Source organism: Lissotriton vulgaris, chromosome 11, assembly GCF_964263255.1.
Source record: "Lissotriton vulgaris chromosome 11, aLisVul1.2, whole genome shotgun sequence".
In the NCBI taxonomy this organism is placed as follows: Eukaryota; Metazoa; Chordata; class Amphibia; order Caudata; family Salamandridae; genus Lissotriton; species Lissotriton vulgaris.
The window spans coordinates 144,100,397-144,121,456 of NC_141699.1; the positions used below are offsets into that span (position 1 = coordinate 144,100,397).

General features: G+C 44.8%; 1 protein-coding gene across 1 annotated transcript in view; it reads right to left on the reverse strand.

The window, feature by feature from the left end:
- KNTC1 (kinetochore associated 1) overlaps positions 1-21,060 on the reverse strand; it is a 926,084-nt gene that overhangs the window by 823,673 nt on the left and 81,351 nt on the right. The window contains exons 2-3 of the mRNA XM_086942947.1: positions 7,431-7,574; positions 1,199-1,319 (exon numbers count right to left, since the gene is read on the reverse strand). Coding sequence (XP_086799073.1) covers positions 1,199-1,319; positions 7,431-7,562 — 253 coding nt within the window. The 5' untranslated portion in view covers positions 7,563-7,574. The remainder of the gene's footprint in view (positions 1-1,198; positions 1,320-7,430; positions 7,575-21,060) is intronic.

Here is a 21,060-nt window from a genome sequence, read left to right on the forward strand (position 1 = left end):
ATTCCACAGGATTCATTTTGTTCAGATTACTCCCAGTTCAAAAACCCCAGATACTGAAACAAACCCAAGTAAAAACAGCTCTTCAGACTTGCAGAGGGGCATCAGACCTACTGGACCCCCCACACATCCAGTGCCTACATCCCTCCATTCGAGTTGTTGAGCTATAGCCTCCCTCAGTAATACAGTCCTTTGCTGGCAAGTTCCAGACTAACAAGGTAATTGAGATGCAACCATGGGACAAGTGAACATTAATTAGGGCACCCCATTAGGTCTTGCATGCCTGGTCGGTGCATCTCTCCCCAGCAATGCCCAAGACAGATGGCGAGTAGGCTGCCAAGAGTCTCATTCCGAGAGCCGGAGATGGGTATAGTGACTGTCCTATCGGGTAAGCCTGTCTTCTTAGAGTTCTCATATAAGGGCCGGTGCTACTTGCTTACTCGCTCATTGGTTTGTTCACTTGCTACACTTCTTGGTAATGTGGTTTCTTCCCAAGTTCTGCAGTCTGTCTGCAAATCTCCTAAGGCCTTCTCTCCTGGTGGAGGTTCTTCTCTCAGCAGATCAGCTCTTGATGATGGGGTCAGTGATACTAGAGCTCTAACTATGAGACTCTGATCAAAACAGGGTCTCCTTTTCTTCATTTTCGAGCCATAAATGCTCATTCTGACTTGCTTTCTTACTCATACATGCTACAGCCCCAGGAACTGCTTGCATCTCTTCACAGGAGGTCTGGTGAGTGGTAGTATTGGCAGAGCAGTTTCCCCTCAAGGTCCTATCACACTTCACCAGTCACCAGTACTTGCACTCTTGCTTCCGCTTAGGGCTCGTATTTTATCTTTTGGCTACCTTCCTTGTAGTCCTACGTACATCACCCAGTGCACTTGGGCAACTTTTGAGGGAGGGCAGTAGTTGGTGACTCACTGCCATCACTTCATTAATAGTGGACTGCATCCTCCTCCAAAGAGGTGGATTGTGAATGTCCGTGAATGGGTGGTACGCCTCAACAAAAAAAACAAAAAAATCACAGGTCCTCACTGACCCTCTCAAAACTCCCGGCAGTGCATTCTTCAGTCCTGAGATCCCATTTTTTAAAGATGCTGTTTTAAGGACAGTTTTATTGTTTCGTGTAAATAGGTATGTGTTGTGTAACATCGCTTATTTAAATGATACCTTACATTTTGGCTCAAACTGGAAAACTCACCAAACTGGAGATGCAGACGAATAGACTGGCAAATGCTGTCAAAAAGGGACACAGATTGGTCGGCTACAATTACACAACCTTCGCTTGAGTTGCAAGCATACAGCTGAGGTAGGTCCAACACCTTTAGAGGAACAAAAGAAGGAAGCACAGTTAGGAATCATATTAAAAATATTGTTTGACCATCTCAAAATCTTGCTTCTGTAAATCGAAGAGCAAATAAGGCATTCCCTTGTTTTACAGAAATCATAGAACATGATTATCCCGATTAAAATGATAACAGGAAGCACAAGAGATCATAGCACCATAGGGTAGCATAATCAACAATTTGCGTATGGAAATTTTGGTCATCTGCACCAGGTGATGTTGACAAAAATGTAATCAGGATGAGCTATTTTAATGAAGTTATGAGGAGTTTGTGATGAAGGCACCCTTTCTAACAGACCGTCTCCAAATATCTATTGCTTTTCATTGATAAAGAGAAACCTTGTGATTTCTTGTTCTCAAAAATAATATTCAGTATCTTTTTAGAGACGTCTGAAATAACACTAAATAAACTCGTTATCTCGGATAGTCCAAGGGGTTTCAGGAACATATTTACATATTACCGAGCTAAAAAGAACCCTGGTTGTTACCTTGGCGTGGGTCCAGTTAAAACAGATGCTTAAGCTGAGCAAGTTCCTCTATTTCTTTCTGTTGTGTCCAAACGTTTATAGAGAGGGCAATCCTAAAATGCTAGGAGAGACTATTTTGTTGGTATCCATGAGCCAAACATCCAACCAATCAACTAAGTGTTCAGTGGCATTATGTTGGGGTCTGTTCTGGAGCTAAATTTGCTGCAAAGGAATAATTTCTACTGTAGTCCATGGTGGTTTTTACAGTCTGCTGCAGTGTTTGATGAGGTTTGCTTTCTTAAGAGCTTTGTACAGAACACATTGTCCACCCGCCTAGCCATAATGTAGGGGTAAAAATGTAAAGCAACAACTAGGGAACAGCCAACAAGAAAGGAAATCTTCTGCCTAACAGCAGATGGTTGTCTCCTTATCTCTGTGTCAGCGAGTATCGATTGGACAGTTGGAATCTTAGATCTATAATTAACTAGCATTAAATGTTTGGTCAACAGTAGGACCCTTGTAGCTTGCAATTAGTACAGAGGCGTGTTAACAAAACTAGGTCATTAGTTGAATGTGGCCTTAGGGACTGTTGAGATTACCTTAAACTGGATGGGTTAAGACACTGTCAGTGTATTGATCAACAAGCTAGAGTGGCATTTTATCACAATTTAGTTTCCACAGGTTCCAAGTAGTTACATTTTGAAGGATAGTGTGTGGATTAAGCATTTAGAAATACTTAGCAAGGCACGATTTGCATTGCCTAGACAAGATAGTACTATTGCCAGGATGTCCTGAACTATGAGAAATGCAGAGTGACCTAAAGGTTTCCTTTAGATGGCAAGGTGGCAACATCTTGTGCTCATCACATTCAACACTCAATAAGACATAATAAGTCTTCCGGAGTCACAACAAAAGGCAAGGTCATCTGCTTGTGTTGGAGAAATTCATAAATATAGCTGCTTTGGAAATTATGCCCAGACTCTAAGACAAATGTGTTGGGGATTTTGTTTCACCTCAGAATGTGGTCACATTTACCAAATTTCCTTCTATCCTTCTAAGGTCATAACCAGAGCATCCCATTTCCTGAAGTGTAATTGAGAGTTAGCTGAAATCAGTCATCTTGCATCATTAGGTAACTACTGACCTAGTCTATTATACTAACTATAAGCAGACAAATAGGCCTAAGAGGAAAAATAGGAAGTATGGCTACTAGAAAAGATAGGTACCAAGAATGCATATTTTCCCATGTGCAATTCTCCTGGGAATTGGGATTTTTATTACTGGTTTTACTGGTCGGACGTTGTGTGCAGGATGCCCTTCCATGTGAAAGGTACACAAGTGTTAATATTGTTGATGTACAAAATGATACATGCATGGAAAAAAATGAAATTATATCACTCTTTTCAAAACCGCCCAATATGACCTCTTCATCAACCCAGAGTCAGAAAGGAGTGGTTAGGCAGGCACTGCGATCTAGGCCGGAGGCCACTGATTGTAGATCACAGGTGGGGTGACACGTAAACAGCAGAACAAATGTGCGAACAGGAAAAACCCTGATTAATCCCACAGATAGGCAGCGACACCACAATGGTCCTTGGAGATTGGCCCCAATAAAGAGCACGAGGCCAGAGGGGCACGTATTCTCAAAACACCATCAAGTTAGATGCCACATGAAGGTAGGAACAATCAGTAAATCAGGATACAGCACACACAGTGCTCACATGCTCCCCATGTCGGGCATTGGACACGTTACCCACTGGCCTTCACTTTGTCCACGCAAAGTCGAGACCCAGCTGCATTTGTTACCATTGTAATTTCCTCTTCCTAAAAAGGATCTATGAATTGTTTTATGATGCTCCAAGCAATGCACATAATGTCGCTCATTTCGATTGTACCTCAAGACAGTCTTCAGACCCGTTTCATTCATTAAAAATCTTTATTCGGTTTAAAAAGAAACCATAAACGATACAAATCAATAACAAATCAGATATAAAATGTCTGTGGTTACATAAATCCTCTTCATGGTCGGTCCTTGTGCAATTGATATAACATTTTCGTTAAATACCATTAGCTCAATAAAGCAATTAAAATACAATAAAAGTGATTGGTTTCCAAAACTGTTCATAAAAAGAGGGGAACATAAATTCCAGACTGGGAATAGAGTGCATTGGATAGTGGACAATCTTAGATGGGTTTAAGACAAAGTACAGTGCAAATTCTGTAAAGTGCAAAGTGCATAAAATATCTAAACAATTCAAGATGGGCTCTATTTCCAAGACAGTGACAAATAAGTACTACAAAAGTGCATGTCTTCAGACCAGTTTCTGTATGCTGTACTCCCTTCCTCAGTGTTTAATTAAACCAAAAGTAACATTGGGATACTTGTAAGCTTCTATGAAGATCGGTTATGACAACCATACCTCGCCGCTGCATTAAACAAAATAATTTTAAAGCAAATCTTAACAGTGAGGCTTATGGCATTGCCGATAAAAGATATCAACAGGCGCTGGAAATCCCTAGAGGCAATTACCACCTGCAGACTATGCCACCAGCATGAAGAATCTATGGTCCATTTGGTCTGCATATGCCATTGCCTAATACACGCACATCGCACTTTACTAAGGCCATTGTTTTTAAAATATGGGATACGTAATTACAAGGATGCCATGAAACACTTGTTTAGACTGGAGACAATGATGGAATTGGCTAGGTTCGCCAAATTTGCACACAAAGTTAAAGAACCTTTAAGTAATGCACCTTGCACTTTAGAACTTCAAGACTGCACTTCGGGCATGCCCAGTCTTTGATTTGCATGCTGTGACAATCTGTATTTATTTTGCACTTTATTGGAATCTCTCTTTCAAAATAGGTCCTTGAATGCCTTGAATTCATAACTGATACATGGGTTTTAATGTTTTTGTTATCTATGATCTGTATTTTTAGGATTTGTTTTACAGGACGTAGTGCATCCAAATTTGTAGTAGTTAATGAGGACTACCGTAGCAAGCAAGTTTTGTGGATATTTTATAGGACGCTTTTTGGAACAATTTTTGTTAATTGATACAATAAAATATATTCATTCATTCATTCACTGAATCAGACCCCAGGCTTGTTGTTCCTGTCCCAGTCAGGGGAGTGATCAGCTCTCTCGCTAGTCTGCTCCGTGCCAAGGGTCCTCACTCCTCAGCTAGCGAGCATTTTCAGCCGCCATGAGGCTGTACCGCCGCATCTCCAGCATACATCACCCCCGGGATATTTCCTGACTTCCAGCGCTCCCTCATTGTTCAGTCGGCCCTCCACAGCCCCCTCATATATTTTGTGGGGGTGTGGAGTATCAGGATGGTTCTGGATGGGGGAAATCGCCGCACGCCGAGACATGTCTTAACTCGATTGGCGTCTAGCCACACCCCCTCACTGCTCCCCCTTGGGTGCCCTGTTGCAAACATTTCAATAGCATATTAAACCAAAGACCAAAGAGAGGAGTGCTGAAAAGGCTACAAGTCAAAGAGGTCAACTTTTGTAGCTACTATTGTTGTTAAGCATACCATTTTGATTCACTAGACAGGCACATGTAGTATGGTGCACCATGCTGACAATTAAGCTACTTATTAGAGATTAAAATAATCTGAATTGGTTTAATGAGGAATAAGTGAATTTTAATGAATGGAAACTCGAAGGGCCCATTTCACAGAGAGCAGTGGCTCTTAACCTGTGATCTGGGGACCAGTGGTCCTCCGCGAGGCTTGCTCAAAGGGAACCTTGACTGTTTAACAAGATTTTAAAAAAATCGAATTCATGAATGTAAGTTACGAAAGCATATACAATTAAAGAAGCAGGGGAGTGGATGTGGCCAAATGGCTAGAGCGGTCGACCTCGAAGCTGGTGAACTGGGTTTGAGTCTCAGCAGGGACACTCAACATCTTGTGATTCTGGGTAAATCACTTAATCTCTGTGTCTAACAAAAATTAATGTGTCCGTTTGTAACGTAACTGGTGCTCATGTAAAGCGCTCCAATACGAAAAAATTTGATATTTGAGCATTTGTTTAGTGTACACTTGTTTTGATATTTTTAGAGTATTGTTTTGAGGTTCAAATCATAGACATTTCTTTGGCTGCGGGTTCCCCGACTTCCAATAATGACCCAGCAGGGGCCCCCTGAATCAAGTAATGATTTAGTGGGGGTCCACAGAAGTAAAAATTGCTATAGCATAAATGCATTTGCGATGCAATAGGTCTCGCATTTGCGAGAATAGAAGCTATTGGCATTGTAAATGACAATGTCTTATATTTATCCACTTTAACAACGATGTATAAAATAAAAGGCATTGTCATTTACAATGCCAATAGCTCAAGCAAGACTAAATCTGAGACCTATTGCGTTACAAATGCTTGATATGTTTTCCTTTCAGTCTGCCTTTTGTGTGGGCAAGGTCCTTCAAACAGGATTTTTTTCTATGCTTCTGTACAGTTATAGCCCTGCTAAAAGATATTGGTAAAGGCAGTATATGAGATTGTAACTGTGATCATAGATCATGTAAGTACCTTGCAGGTCTGATTAAGGTAGTTTCTTCAATAAAATAGACATCTTATTGAAAAACAAAGTCAAGAAAACTTAGTATTAGAGGCTCACCTGAACTGTCCAAAAACATCCTGTGGGTTTCACACAAACTTGCATTCTGTCGGGGACACAAGGAAAAGTCTGTGCGACACTATTAGGCGCACCCACTCGCTATCCTCAACTAAGTCTCAAATCACAGTTTCACTAGCCCTGTCAAAGGGTTCATGTCGCATAATTTGCTATGTATTAACAATTGTGAGTGATGGACTTCTGTGCATTAATACTCTATTATGCAGCAGAAGTGGTCAGTCGGAGATTGTGTTTTGGAGTCCTCAGGCGCCAGAATATCGAAGCTTCCGAGGCTGTATTGCAATTTGGGTCAAGCCACGAGCATAAGACCAAAGCTTTGAATACTGATATGTCAAGAGTAGCCATTCTAGAAAGCAGTTTTGTTTTTGAGTGGGTGGTGGGGTGGGGTGGGGTGTCGGGGTTAGCGTGTAATTACAGGGAAAAAAGTTTTTAATTCAATTATCCTCTGACGACCATTATGCTCTTTATGTTGCCTCTTAAATGTTGACTCAATAGCAAAGCGTACTGACGAGCCTCTCCTACAGAAACACGCCCATTTAACAATTATTTGAAAAATGACTAGACCTTGAATGGTAAAAGCCAAGTCTGGTCACAGATTCTCCTCCAGTTTTAAAATGCATGTATAAATCATACCCTGTAAATTTTTCAAGAACCTGAAAGAATACATGAATCAATACACATGGGATAAAAATAAATTCCACACTATTTGAAAAGTAGACTAGTATATTTACTATAAGCCTGCCATGTACTCTATCAAGTTGACAATTTTATATTGCCCTTTATGAACAAAAATGTGCAGTTGGTTTACAATTGTCCAGTACATATTATCCCTTGTCTACCTTAGGATAAAGTTACTGAACAAGGAGAGGAAATGAAAATTTGATTAAGCAGAAGTATGAATTCACACTTTACAATCACTGACACATTTGATGAAGATGCTAACACTTTGGCATAGTACAATAAATGCGCTCACCTTTTCAGAAGAAGATATTTTTAATAATGTGTCCACTTGGTACAATGCAGTCCCACATTCTTGTCTTGAGCCGATAGTTAAACGGCAACTTCCAGTGTCATCATTCATCAGGAGCTCAATATCGTTCCACATGATGAAGCCCTTCTACAATTAAAAACAGAAAAAAGCTGAGTTTGTAAAAGGTGCAATCAAATGACACTGTATAGATCAGGTAGTGATGATGGGCAGACTCTAGATTTTCATGGAATGCTGGAGAAACGTAACCTAGTTTGACATAACCGACAAGACTATTGCATTTTTCCCATCGGACAAATTCTTTTTAGGCAAATATTTTTAAACATGTACTCACACAATTTCTGGTAATTTTGCAATGCATCATCAATTTTGAACGGCACTTCAGATAACACAGTCTACTCCAAAAAACTCATAAAATTGCTCTTTCAGCTGTTAAGTCCCTTTTTTCTCATGGTTAGACATCAAACTGCAACGGTAAATGCCCAGTTACTTCAAAGCTTTTGTTAAAAGACAGCCTTTAAGCAACACTCTAGAAATATGGAGATAGAGGAACACACTATTTGGATGGTAAAGTGATATGCCACCAAGTACACACTTAGTCAAATGTAAAAGCAGGGACATAAACATTTAAGTCCAGGACATCTCAGGATAATCCTGAGAAGGAAAACATAGGGTTTTGCAGCTACAAATTGCACCTGAAGAAGCCCTTTGGCTCCAATTTATGAAGCCAGTGAGCCAATGACAAGAGCCCTAAAAATCCTTGTCCCCATAAAGGGATGCCTATATTCTGTTTGTTAATCTATACTACTCAAAAACAACTGGAAACACCTATATTGTTCTTGATTAATGCGCAGTTTCTCAGCAGTGCTATATTGTCACTGTAAAAAAGGCAGAATGTTACACGTTTAGTTAATGATGTTAAAAGTATTTAAGTTGGTGGCCACATCTAGAGGGGTATTACGTTTTTTAGTCAGCTTTGGGATGAGTAGTAGGGCAGGTATCAAGAATGTTGTGTGAATTAACATTTCAATCGTTTTGATTAAACCTTTTTATTGGTTGTGGTATAAAAGACATACTACGAGCAATACACAGCACGCGTCTCAAAGCAAAATTACCCTAGCTATCGCTAACAAAGCAAAAATTAATGTAATAGTCACTGGTACAATGAAACACCCTACAGGAATCTAAACAAAAGTGCCATGGACTGTCCAGGACAATGTCGGGAACACAGTCAGGGACTTGAGCAAGGACTGGGTACTGGGTAGAAAACATACCATGCACAGAAAGAGTAGTACAGTGCTGCCCAGGATCACACAAGGAGTCAGAGGAGAAAAACGGATCCAAAGGGGAAGCCTATTCAAGATGGCTAAGACTCAGAAAGGAAGGGCAATCAAGGCAATTTAGAATTCAGACTAACTACATCCAGGACTGACGTGCAAGATATAGGTATATATATTTTTTAATACATTAACAATAAAGAGGAGTGTGGGGTAACGCACTCAGGAGCTCCACACGGTAAGACTAAAGCTCATTAAGTTCCTTACCCACAATTGTAGTTACAGATACGGACTGAAAATACCCACGTATAGGATATGTATGCACAGGCGGGGTCTGTGGAGGTTATACCTATGATGAGGTTATAAATGTAACTCAGAGACAATACTCCCAGTGAACGCCGGCGCGCCGAAGGCAAGCCCGTCTGCGCCCGTCCACGCCTAGCTGGGACCAGGGGCAACAAACCCCTGTTCCGTTTAACTGGGACACTATAACTTACTCCTCTAATCAGCTGCTGAACCTCCGCACTAATCCACAGTTAAATTGCACTCAATTTAATACTGAAGGAACCACTGTTTCATGTCCAGGCTGCAATTTTACCGTGCGCACAAATTAATGCAGATCACGTAATGTTCCATCATCCAATATTTTAACTAATCTGCAAACACAGTCTAACATGAAATATAAGCCGCCTCCTACCAATAATTTTTCCTTTCTCAATATCAATTGCTGCTCTCTCCCAAAACATCAGGCTGACGTTTTTGATCTTTAACCAGATGCTATCTTCCTTACTGGAACAGACTAATTTGCATACAGCCAGGTTCTGAAACTGGGATGGTGCAGTGAGCTAAAAAACGGTTTTGGATCTAGCCCTGATCTCTTGACTGGGTGAGAGTATTCTGTTTAATTCAGAGACTCTGTCCCTCACCACCCCTTGTTGTAAATATCTTCCTTACTGAGACATGGCTCAATACCAGCTCTGGTCCAGATGTAGCCAGAGCCTTGCCATCTAACTACGCCTAGTCAGGAAAGACAGAGAGGATAAAATAGGTGGAGGGATTGCTGTAATGTACAAAAATATTTATAGCTGTAAGGTTGATGGTCTATTAGTCCCTGGCTGTGAAGCAGCAGTATTTAAATTGACTTTAACCCCTCATTTTATTTTTTCAGGGATATTGGTGTATCGCCCCCCTGGGTCTGGCCCGTGGGCCACAACCTTCTCAGATGTAGTTATTCCCTTTTTTTTCTCGCAAATTTCTCTATTCTAGGAGACTTTAATCTCCATCTAGAGGACCCCGCCTGCACTATTAGCAATAATTTTATTTCAGACCTGGCAGCCATGAACATTTTGCTTCACAATGCTGGTCCCACCCATAAAGCCGGCCATCTGCTTGACCCTATTTTTTCTAACTTATCCAATTTTGAATGTCCTGCAGCTACTCCTCTGTGCTGGACTGATCATTTTTAAGTGGGCTTTAGACTTGCGGTTTCACAACTCTCTCACACGGCGTATGATAGTGTCACAACATCAACTAGGAATTGGAAAAACTTGGATACTGCCAATTTAAATAATTTTCTTTCTATCAATGCCCCAATTTTTAAAAACATTTTTGCATGAGCCTTGTGGCCTTCCAAAACTGGATCCAGTCAGAGATAGGGAGACAAGTGTCTAAGGCTGTTAGGAAGATAAATAATCACCATCCCCCTGCCCAGTGGTTCTCCAAAGAGTTAAAAAGTGAGAAAACTAAATGTAAGAACATGGAAAGACGGTGGCGAAGGGCTTATGCACCTGAAGCTAAAACTGCCTATCTTCTTATCAAAACGGGGTATCATTCTCGCTGTAGGTCCGCGCTTGCAAACTATGTTTCTTCGACCATTACAGATGCTAAAAACTGCCCTAAAAAATTATTCAAGATGGTCAAAGAACTATCTGGTTCTGCAACTACATGGGCTCCCCCAGTCTAAATGAAATGCAATGTGAGAACCTTGCCTAATTTTTTATAAATAAGGTGGAAACAATATACTCCGCATTGACTGGCAATCAATCTCCCTCTCTTAATATGCCTACTTCTACTCATGTTCAATCAGGCTCTTTGTCCAATTGCAGAGTTGCACAGGTCACTGACCCCATGAATAAATTGGAAACCTGGCCACTTTTAGACATTACTACACTTAAACAAAATATAAGTAGTATTAAATCTGGATGTCCCTGTGACCTCCTTCCTGTTACAGTATTGCAGCAGCTTGAACCGACAGCACTTTTACATGTCATGGAACTTTTAAATGCATCTTTAAAGGAGTTCTTTGTTCCTTCGGAATGGAAGCATGCAATAGTCGTTCCACTGCTGAAAAAAGCCAATTCTGACCCTGCGCTACCTTCAAACTATCGGCCAATTTCCCTGCTTCCTGCTCTCTCAAAACTTTTAGAGAGGCATATCAATAGCCAACTGTCCAAGTTTATGGAAACTTATGAACTTCTTCATCCATCTCAATCTGGCTTTAGGACCTGCTACTCTACTGAGACCACACTTCTAGGCATCACAGAAATGTTGAGCCAGAATCTAGTTGCAGGTGACACAATGGCTCTTGTGCTATTAAAGGCCCTACAATCTATAGGGGTCACTGGTTCTGCTTTGAGCTGGCTATTTTCCTTCCTCACGAATCGTACCTTTCAGGTCTTTTCTTCCTCAGCCAATTCCAAAACCTATTCTTCACCCTCTGCTATTTAACATTTAGGTTAGACCCCTGGCCGCAATCGTTGAAGAGTCTGGGTTGTCGCTCTTCTCTTATGCTGACGACACCCAGATTATTTTCTCTCTTTCAGCTGGAAAGACCACAGAGCTTTCAGCTCTTAGGACGGGGCTCAGTAAAGTGACGTCATGGATGCACACTAACTTCTTAAAGCTCAATGGTGAAAAAACTGAGGTCCTGGTTCTTGGCAAAGACAAAAATCTCTGGGGTCCACAACATTTGCATACAGAATGAGTGCGTTCCAGCAACCTTCCAATCATGTTCGTAACCTTGGTTTTATTATTGAGGCATCATTATCTATGCGTCAACAAGCCATTAAGGTTACTGCGACATGCTTCACCATTTTGAAATGGTTAAGGAAGATTGTGTGGATGCTGCCTAGCTCTACCCAGAGAACCGTAGGCCAGGCCCTTGTAACATCTAGGCTAGACTACGGCAACATCCTCTACCTGGGAGCAAATAAATATATAATACGCAAGCTGCAGCGGGTGCATAACTCTGCTGCCAGATTACTTTGTCAGGCTTCTAGAACCGCCTTGATCTCCAGTTTGTTGAGGAACCTCCATTGGCTCACGGTCGAAAACAGGGTCAAGTTTAAAGCTCTGACTTACATGTTTCAAATTAAGCACGACAGAGCCCCCTTTACTTGCAAAACTTGGCCCGTCCCTTCCTGCCCCCTCGTACTCTTCGGTCTACCACACAGGACAAATTCCAGGTGCCTAAGGTTAGATTATCCCGCACGGGTAGGCGTTCTTTCTCTTATTTAGGCCCTGTACTGTGGAATGCTCTTCCTCTGTCTCTCCGCACACAGTCTGACTCCATACTGTTCCAAAAGTCACTAAAAACCTGCCTTTTTAACCAATAGGTATCTCTCTATGCTCTGCTGTTTCTTGATATCGCCTGAATACCCTTTTTGGGTAGCTGTTGCACTGATATATACATTTAAATAAATAAAAATAAAGAAAGAAACACCACCTAGGTAGTCAGCTGTACCCACGGATCCTGGTGATCAAACAGGAACACGCAAGGCAGTAACAGCAAGGGGGTAGAACTAAACACAAGCACAATAGAAAAGGAGCTAGCAAGGAGTGCTTAACAGGAAAGGAAGGGAATCACAGTGCACACTTGGCAGAAAGCAGGTAACAAACATACAAAGTACAGAAGCAAGACAGCAGAATAAAAGACAGCAAACTAGAACTGGAACCAATGAAATGGGAAGAAAGGCAGTGTCTGAAAAGGATATACAGAAGGGGAGGCTACAAGGGTTTACTAGAAAAGTGCAGGTTAAGGAATCAAGAAAACATAAGTAGCATAGAAGGCAGTGTTGGGGCAGGAACAAGAATTGAGCTAAGACTCAGGAGTCAAGGTAGCACTGCAGACAGTGCTGGTTCAGGAACAGGGATATTACTGAAGCTTCAGGAGTCAAGGTAGCACTGCAGGCTGGTTCAAGGAATCAGGAAATAGCTACAGCTCAGGAAACAAGGAGTCAAGAGAGCACTGCAAGCAGTGCAAATCAGGAACAAGAAATAGCTGAAGCCCAGGAACTGGAACAATGAATAACTATAGCTCAGGGACCTAGGAAACAAGGTAGCACTGCAGACAGTGCTAATTCAGGCACAAGGAATAGATATATATCAGGAATCAAGGAACAAGGATTAACTATAGCTCAGGAATCAAGGAATATGAAAAGCTCAGGAAACAAAGATCAGTCTCACCGGAAAACAGCTACAATGACCAACAGTGGACTGAAGGGAGCTGGGGCTTGAAAGAGCTCACAGTAATTACATGCCTTCAGGTGTGTGCAGGCTAGCAGCAGCCAGCCACACGTGAGCTGAATTACTTCCCCCATCCTTGGCCTGCAGGGGTAGAGACGAAGTAGAGAGCAGGGAATTCTGGGTAATGGAGTGTTAAACATCAACAGGCTGGCTTCAAGCATGAGCAGGCTGGTTTTCCCAAACCTGGCATGGACTGGGAATGAAGGTCAATTCCCCAATAGTATCCAAATGGTGGGAAGTTAGAATATGCATGAAGGGGAGGGTCCAGTAGCTTATTAGGACACTGGAGAGTCCCACAATTCAGCCCCCTGGTGGTGGACACAGGAACGCAGAGCACGTTGTGACAAAGAGAAAGCCCTCCCAACAACATCCCCGTTAGGCACCCTCCAACCGAGTCAACTGGCATGGCCAGTAGTGCTGGGCTCCCCCCACTACTAATGTGCACACCCATCAGATTTTAAAAGGTATATTAAGGTCGAAGGGTTTAAACTGACATCCCTGTGATATACCAAGGAGCAGATTTAAGGAATGTTGCTAAACACTTGCATGCATTTTGAACATGTATGCTCTTTAACCTTTTTAGGTAGATATTTCAGAAATGGTGCACACTCAGTTTGAAAGCTGTCAGAGGTTCCATCTAGCATTAGTGCAATTTTATCAATGCCCAAAAGATCCCAAAGGCAGGGTGTAGTAGCAGCATATTGTTGGTTTTGCCAGAGCTTCCTCTCCTGTGTTGCATACAGAAGTCTTGTATTGCCCTAATGTAGATCTCCTCTGGCTCCTGATCTGAGAAGGATCGCCCTAGTTTCCTCTCCCACTGTTTCTGACCCGAGGCTCTGATTGTAGTGCCCGAATTGCCAAGCTTCTTCTAGATACCAGAATTAAGGTGCCTGTCATCATCCTTAGTGAGAAATCCATCATATATCCTGAGCCTGCCTACCCTCCCTCCTGCATCTTAAGGGGGAAAGTCGGGTGCCCCTGGGACACAGCTTGAGGAGGGTGGTGGTGGCAGACAGCCCCGGGCAGGTGACTTTCAGAAGCCCGGCCGGGGAGGGGCCGCAAGGAGACCAAGACATCCGTAGATGGAAGATTACCGGGACCGCATATCTGATACTGACCCTTCACATCCAGACAAACTGAATGCCATCCTCTCAACAATCAAAAGCCTCTCGGGTGCGCCTGGAGGTGAAAGTCGACACCATAGCCAAAGACATTGATCTCCTCAGTCAAGACCACAAGAAGCTCTCAGAGCGAGTCACACACTGTGAGAAGGCCCTTACTAAACTCCAGCCACAAACACCACATCTACAACAACAACTATATGATCTCACAGAACAGGTTTACTTCCATGATGAGGACCCAGAAGATCGGACCTGGTGCTACAATATTTGCATAAGTGGCCTCCCACAGGAGGGGGCATTGCTAAGCGCAGATGTGAGAGGGAGCAGATTCCGTCCGCTGCGATCCCTCCAACGATCACTATCCTGATCATTAAGTGCGACCCAGCACTATTTTCTGGGCCGCGGAACACCAAGGGTCCATGCTGAACTGGCGGACGGGGAGACTGCAGCCTGCTCACCGATTAGAGCGGCAGACCCTGAGGCAGAGGTCTGGTCCGGACCAGGGTTCAATCCCTGTCGCGGCAGGGTCTTGGGCTCAATGTCCTCGGACCCGATAATTCTCGCCTCGGTGCCTACTCTAATCATGGGTTCCACTCTGCAACTCTGGGCAATAGCTTGCTTAATCTCCACACCGGCCCTAACAACGTTAGGATGCCTGGCTTCACCTTGGGGGTTCCCAGGAGTGGACACCTCACAGGAACAGGCCAGGAAGGGTTCCACAGCCTTGTGGTGCCCTGTAGAGGCACAGATCACCCCCAAAGAGGACTCTATTGAAATGCTCTGGGGGCCCTACCCTGCTTTAAGGAGAGAACACTCCACTATTGATGGGGGAGAGAGGGAGCGCTCAGAGTTGGCAAAGAGGGAGCACACCAGTGCTAAGTGGTGGAGTGCCTGCCCTAGGGACCCCCAGCTTTTGAGAGGTGTGGCTGAGGAATCGCCCGGTTGCTAACAGAGGACACGAGGCGGCCACGATAGTAGGGGGCGGTGAGGCCTGCGAAGGATCAGTCTGTGGACCATCTGAATGCACAAAGCCGAGGAGGGTTGACTCCGCCTCCTGACGCCCCATGTGCGTGGAGTGAATATTGCTGGGGGCGGCCCTCCAGGCTCATCCTGACTCGGGTAAGTCAAAGTTGACAACACTAGAAAGTTGTACTTTGGGAGGTGTGCGGAGGGCGCTGAACATGGAGTCATCAAAAAGAAAGGGGGTACTGCCTACAATGTGGAGACTAAAGGTCATCAAACTGATGAGGAGGATGAAACTGTAGTGCTGAGGAGAGAAAATTATATCGAAGGACCCACCCTTGTGGACATAATGCAAGCCATCAAGGCCTCCAGAGAGGCGCTAGAATCGAAAATGGACTCGACTGGAAAAGAACTTAACTTGCTAAAGGATGAGCACCGCAAGCTTAAAGAGAGGGTTGGGCTCACTGAAAAAGCACTCACGTCAGCAACTATACACTAACACGGGGCTCCTACATACACATTCGGAAGAGATAGTGAATACGTTAGCAGACCACTTTGAGACAGTATACACCCAAACTCAAGAGATCACAGAATCTAATGCCCTGCGTAGTATGCAACAGGTAGAAATCCCAACAATTACACCAGAAACAGCACAAGAATTAGAAGCAGATCTCGCGGTCGAAGAAATTCAGTCAGCAATCAACGCGTTACAATCTGGGAAAGCAGCAGGCCCAAATGGTATTCCCATTGAGTGGTACAAACTAATGGCAGATACGATTGGAACGCATCTACTAGATATGTACAACGAGAGCAGAGACGGGGCAGCACTCCCGTAGACCAAAGGACAGCCACCATAGTAGCAATGTTGAAACCTGGTAAACCACCCACAGCATGTACGTCGTACCGCCCAATATCCCTAATCAACGCTGAAGCTAAGATCCTTGCGAAAATACTGGCCAAGAGACTGATGCCCTGCCTCGCACAACTAATACACCCTGACCAGTCCGGCTTCATGCCAAACAGAAGCACTGCCCTCAATCTCAGGCGAGTGCATGGAGTGATAGCAAGGGCTCCGTCATTATCGGAGCCAGCGGTGATTCTCTCGTTTGACGCAAAGATGGCATTAGATATGGTTGAGAGGGGGCACCTCTTCGCAGTTCTGACACGTATGGGCATCGGGCCCAAATACATAGCCTGGATACACCTCCTTTACTCTAAACCAGTCGCGCATGTCACGGCCAATGGTCACATCTCCCGCACGATCCGTCTGGCGAGGGGCACTCGACAGGGCTGTCCCCTCTCCCCGCTGCTGTTTGCCCTGGTCCTGGAGCCGCTGGCGATAATGATCAGAGGTACACCGCTATTAAGGGGTATCCACTGGAAAGATGGATGGGAGGGCCGTGTGTCTTTATACGCGGACGATATGTTGGTGTATCTTACAAACCCTGAAACTAGTGTGCCGGCCCTGCTTACCATATGCGATGACTACGGGACATACTCGGGATACACTATTAACTGGTCAAAGTCCATTCTGTATGTACTAAAGGGGCCAGATCCACAGCTTACTGCACGGTGTCCGCTGCAGCTTACCACATCCCCTTTTAAATACTTGGGTATTTACATAACTAACAATCAAGCAGACTTCCTTAATAAAAATGTGATCTTACCCAAGGCTCGACTTGGCGTGGATGTTAAACACCGGGCCTCACTGCAGCAGACACTTCTGGGAAGAGCAGCGCTGTATAAAATGATGGCGCTCCCCAGATTCCTATACGCCCTGGAAAATTCGCCATTCCCTGTCTCGGCGAGCTACTTCCGACAGGTGCAGGCCCTGTGTCCGCCCTGCTCTGGGACAATAGACCGGCGCGCATTGCCCAGGTTAAGTTAACCAAGGGCTGGTACGAAGGAGGAATCGCTCTGCCTAACCTGCAATTATTTTATTGGGCTGCCCAACTTAAAATTATTAACCAATGGATACATCCACCCCGAGATGACCCTGCCTACAGGGCGGATAGGGCACAGCTAGGAGCCGAAAGTATGCTTGCATCACTATATAACAAAAGTCAAATGAACCGACTGGTGGGACCCACGAAGCACACGGTCATGCTGTGGCATGTAGCACAGGCAAAGCTGGGGTGGAGGGACATCATCACTAAACTTACACCGCTTTGGGACACTAAAACATTAGGGCAATTGAGGAAGAGTTAGGGATTCGCTCAATGGGATGCCATTGGCATATCCACAGTGGGAGATCTGTGGGACAAGGGCGAGGTGGTCCAGTTTTCCCTTCTGCAGCAGCAGTAGGAACTAGGCCCAAACGAAACCTACAGATACATGCAGATAAGACATGCGTTGCAGCAGGCGATACCACCAGATGGTGAGGTCCCAGAATATTCCCCGCTAGAGGATAGACTCCTTACGGACTATATGCAGCACAGCGCCACTTCTCTCACCTATACGAAGCTAATAAATAACCAACCAGACCCGACAATGAAACTGCGCGACAAGTGGGTAGAGGAACTGGGGGACATGGATGAGGCAGAATGGAATGAGGTGCTAGCATCCCCAAGAGAGGTAGGGATCTCATCTAGGCTCAAACTAGACCAGTTAAAAATTCTACATCGAGTGTACTATACAAGAGTCACGCTGCATAAACTACATATAGCTCCACACCCCTATTGCCTTCGGAGATGCGGAGAGGAGGGTACTTTACTTCACACCCTTTGGGATTGCCCACTAATAGCCGCCTACTGGCACCAAGTACTGCGCACAATGTCACAAGCATTGAATATATCACTGACTCCTGAGCCGCGAAAATGCCTTTTGAATATTTGGGAGCCAAACGATCTATCCCGGCATGGGTTGTTGTGGAGCACTTTGGCCTTGATGGTGGCGAAGCGGGACATAGCGCAAAAATGGGGGTCCCCAGAACTTCCTACTATGGCGCAGTGGTGTAGGAATATGGATCTATTAATGATTACAGAAAGAGCAGTATACATGAACAGGGTAGGCCCTTGTAAATGGAACAAGGTGTGGTCTCCATGGAACTCATACAGGGGGGACCTTTGTGATCCTCTGCCGGAGGATGATGACACAGGCTCAGATGAGGAACTAGAGGAGGAATGGGAATAGACAGTATCCTTGAGAGCCTAACATGACTGTATGGAACAATCCACTGGATGATACTTTAGGAATGTGCTCCATCCATGGGTAAGCATTATTTGTCACATGTGCTGGGATTATTGTTGTGTTTAATGTCGACAAGTTTGTTTTAATTATGCAAAGTTTTATAAAAAAATAATATGCAAAATAACAATACTGGAAAACTGCAGACCTTTTCAATACTCTAATATACTTTTTGGATAGCAGTGATGTAAATCATTGCAACGCCGCCGAACCCCAGGGATGTCGGCTATAGGGCTGTGTATTGAATGTGCCGTTTACGGAAGCAGAAAGTGGTGCAGCCGGCCCAGTGGTTTGTAGGCTAACGGCTGTGTTATTCTGAAATATATGCAATAAAGGTAGTTTAAAATTTAAAAATAAAAATAAAAAAGCACTCACGGATATCCCAGAAGCAGTTTCCACACTGGAACACTCGTTGAAATGTGTGGTGGCCAAGGTCCAGGTACTGGAGGCACGGGCAGAAGAAAGCGAGGGTCGATCATGAAGAAACAACCTACGCATAGTTGGGGTTCCGTAGAGAGCGAAGGGCACGGAAGCGGTGCAATTTATTGAGGAATGGTTTAAGACAGAGGTGGCCCAGGAGGGCCTTTCCCCCCTTTTATGCATTGGAGAGAGCTCAAGAGTCCCATCCAGGCCGCTGAGACCCGGAGCCCACACCGACCAATTGTGGCGCATCTCCTTCACTTTAGGGATTGTGACCATATCCTTCAACAGGTCTGTTAGAAATGGGAGTTTTGGTAGGCTAGGGCATGTGCCAAAGCCAAGCGGAAACCACCACTCTAGTCAGGATAAGGGAGTTACATCCTAAAAGAACCACTACTCACCCCCTCGGTAGCTTGGCACGAGCAGTCAGGCTTATCCTAGAGGCAGTGTGTAAAGCATTTGCACATAACCAACAGTAATTTATTTATAAATTTATTTATTTATAAATTTTATAGAGCGCCTGGTGACCCGTAGGCATCCCCGCGCTATAGAGTTGTAAAAAAAACCAGGAGAGGAAAGGACCGGAAGGCTATTTAGGGAATAAAAAGGTTTTTAGTTTTTTCCGGAAGAGGGCGTGGCAAGGTTCCAGGCGCAAATTGCGGGGAAGTGCGTTCCATCCTGCAGAGGCTTTGACCGAAAAGCGACGGCCACCGGTGCGAGCCTTCTTAAATTTTGGGACGATGGCCAGATGTTCGTCGTCAGATCGAAGTGTTCTTGGGGCTTTGTAGGGGGCGACCAGGTCTTTCAGGGCGGCCGGGCCGGCACCATTGATGAGTTTGTGGCTGGTGCACATGGCTTTAAACTCTACTCGCTGGCGGACAGGGAGCCAGTGCAGGGCCTTGAGGGCCGGTTTGGCAGAGGCTCTGGGAGGGAGGTTCATAATGAGCCTTGCCGCGGCGTTTTGTGCCCGTTGGAGTTTGGCCAAGGTGAATTCCGGAGCGCCGAGGTAGATGGCGTTACTGTAGTCCAGCCGGGCTAAGATGAGCCCTTGAACCAGAAGTTTCCTGGACAGGGGGGGGGAGGAGAGGGAGAATTTTGCGGATTGACCGCAGGAGGCCAAAACATGTTCCAGCGGTCTTGGTGGCCTGGGTCTTCATGGTGAGGTTCGGTTCCAGCCAGACACCTAGCGTTTTAATTTCTGTCTTTGGTGTGGGTATCTCACCAAAGGCGTCCGGCCAAACCGCGGGGGGGATGGCAGACCATTTGTTGCCCAGAAGCATAATTTCGGTTTTTGCACCGTTAAGCTTCAGGGAGGATTTGCACATCCAGGTGTGAATGTCCTGGAGACAGTTCCGCAGGCTGTCTGGGTGTTTGTCCAGCTGGGAGAGAGAGACGACAAGTTGGGTGTCGTCAGCATAGTTTACTATTTTTATCCCGTAAGGGGTCACGACGTCTTCCAGGGGGGCCATATAAACATTAAACAGGGTGGGACTAAGCGAGGACCCCTGAGGGACTCCACAGGTGAGTGGTAGGGGGTCTGAGCGAGAGTTGCCGTCCCACACCTGGAATGAACGACCTGAAAGGAAGGAGTTAATCCAAGCGTGAGCTGTACCCACAATTCCTGCCCTGGCCAGGCGATGTAAAAGGACATCGTGATCCACCATATCAAAGGCGGCACTGAGGTCCAGGAGGATCACTGCCACTGATCCTCCTGAGTCCAGAATGCACCTTGACTCCTCGATGACAGAGAGGAGGGCTGTGTCCGTGCCCTGGCCGGGCCGAAAGCCGGTTTGGGATGTGCGCAGGATTTTGTTGGTCTCAAGAAATAGGGAGAGTTGTGAGTTAACTAGTTTCTCAGCCATTTTGCTGATACAGGGAAGGAGTGATATGGGTCTGTAGTTGGACATATCGTCCGGATTCAAATGGGGCTTTTTGAGCAGGGCCTTGACGACCGCGTTTTTCCAATTGGGAGGCACTATGCCTTGGAGAAGGGAGATGTTAATAAGATCCATGATGGTAGGGGCAATGCTGGGAGACACAGATTTTAAAAGTCTGGCCGGGGCCGGATCAAGGGGGGAGCCACTTTTCATTTTGGCTAACGTGGAGGTGACCTCACTAAGGGAA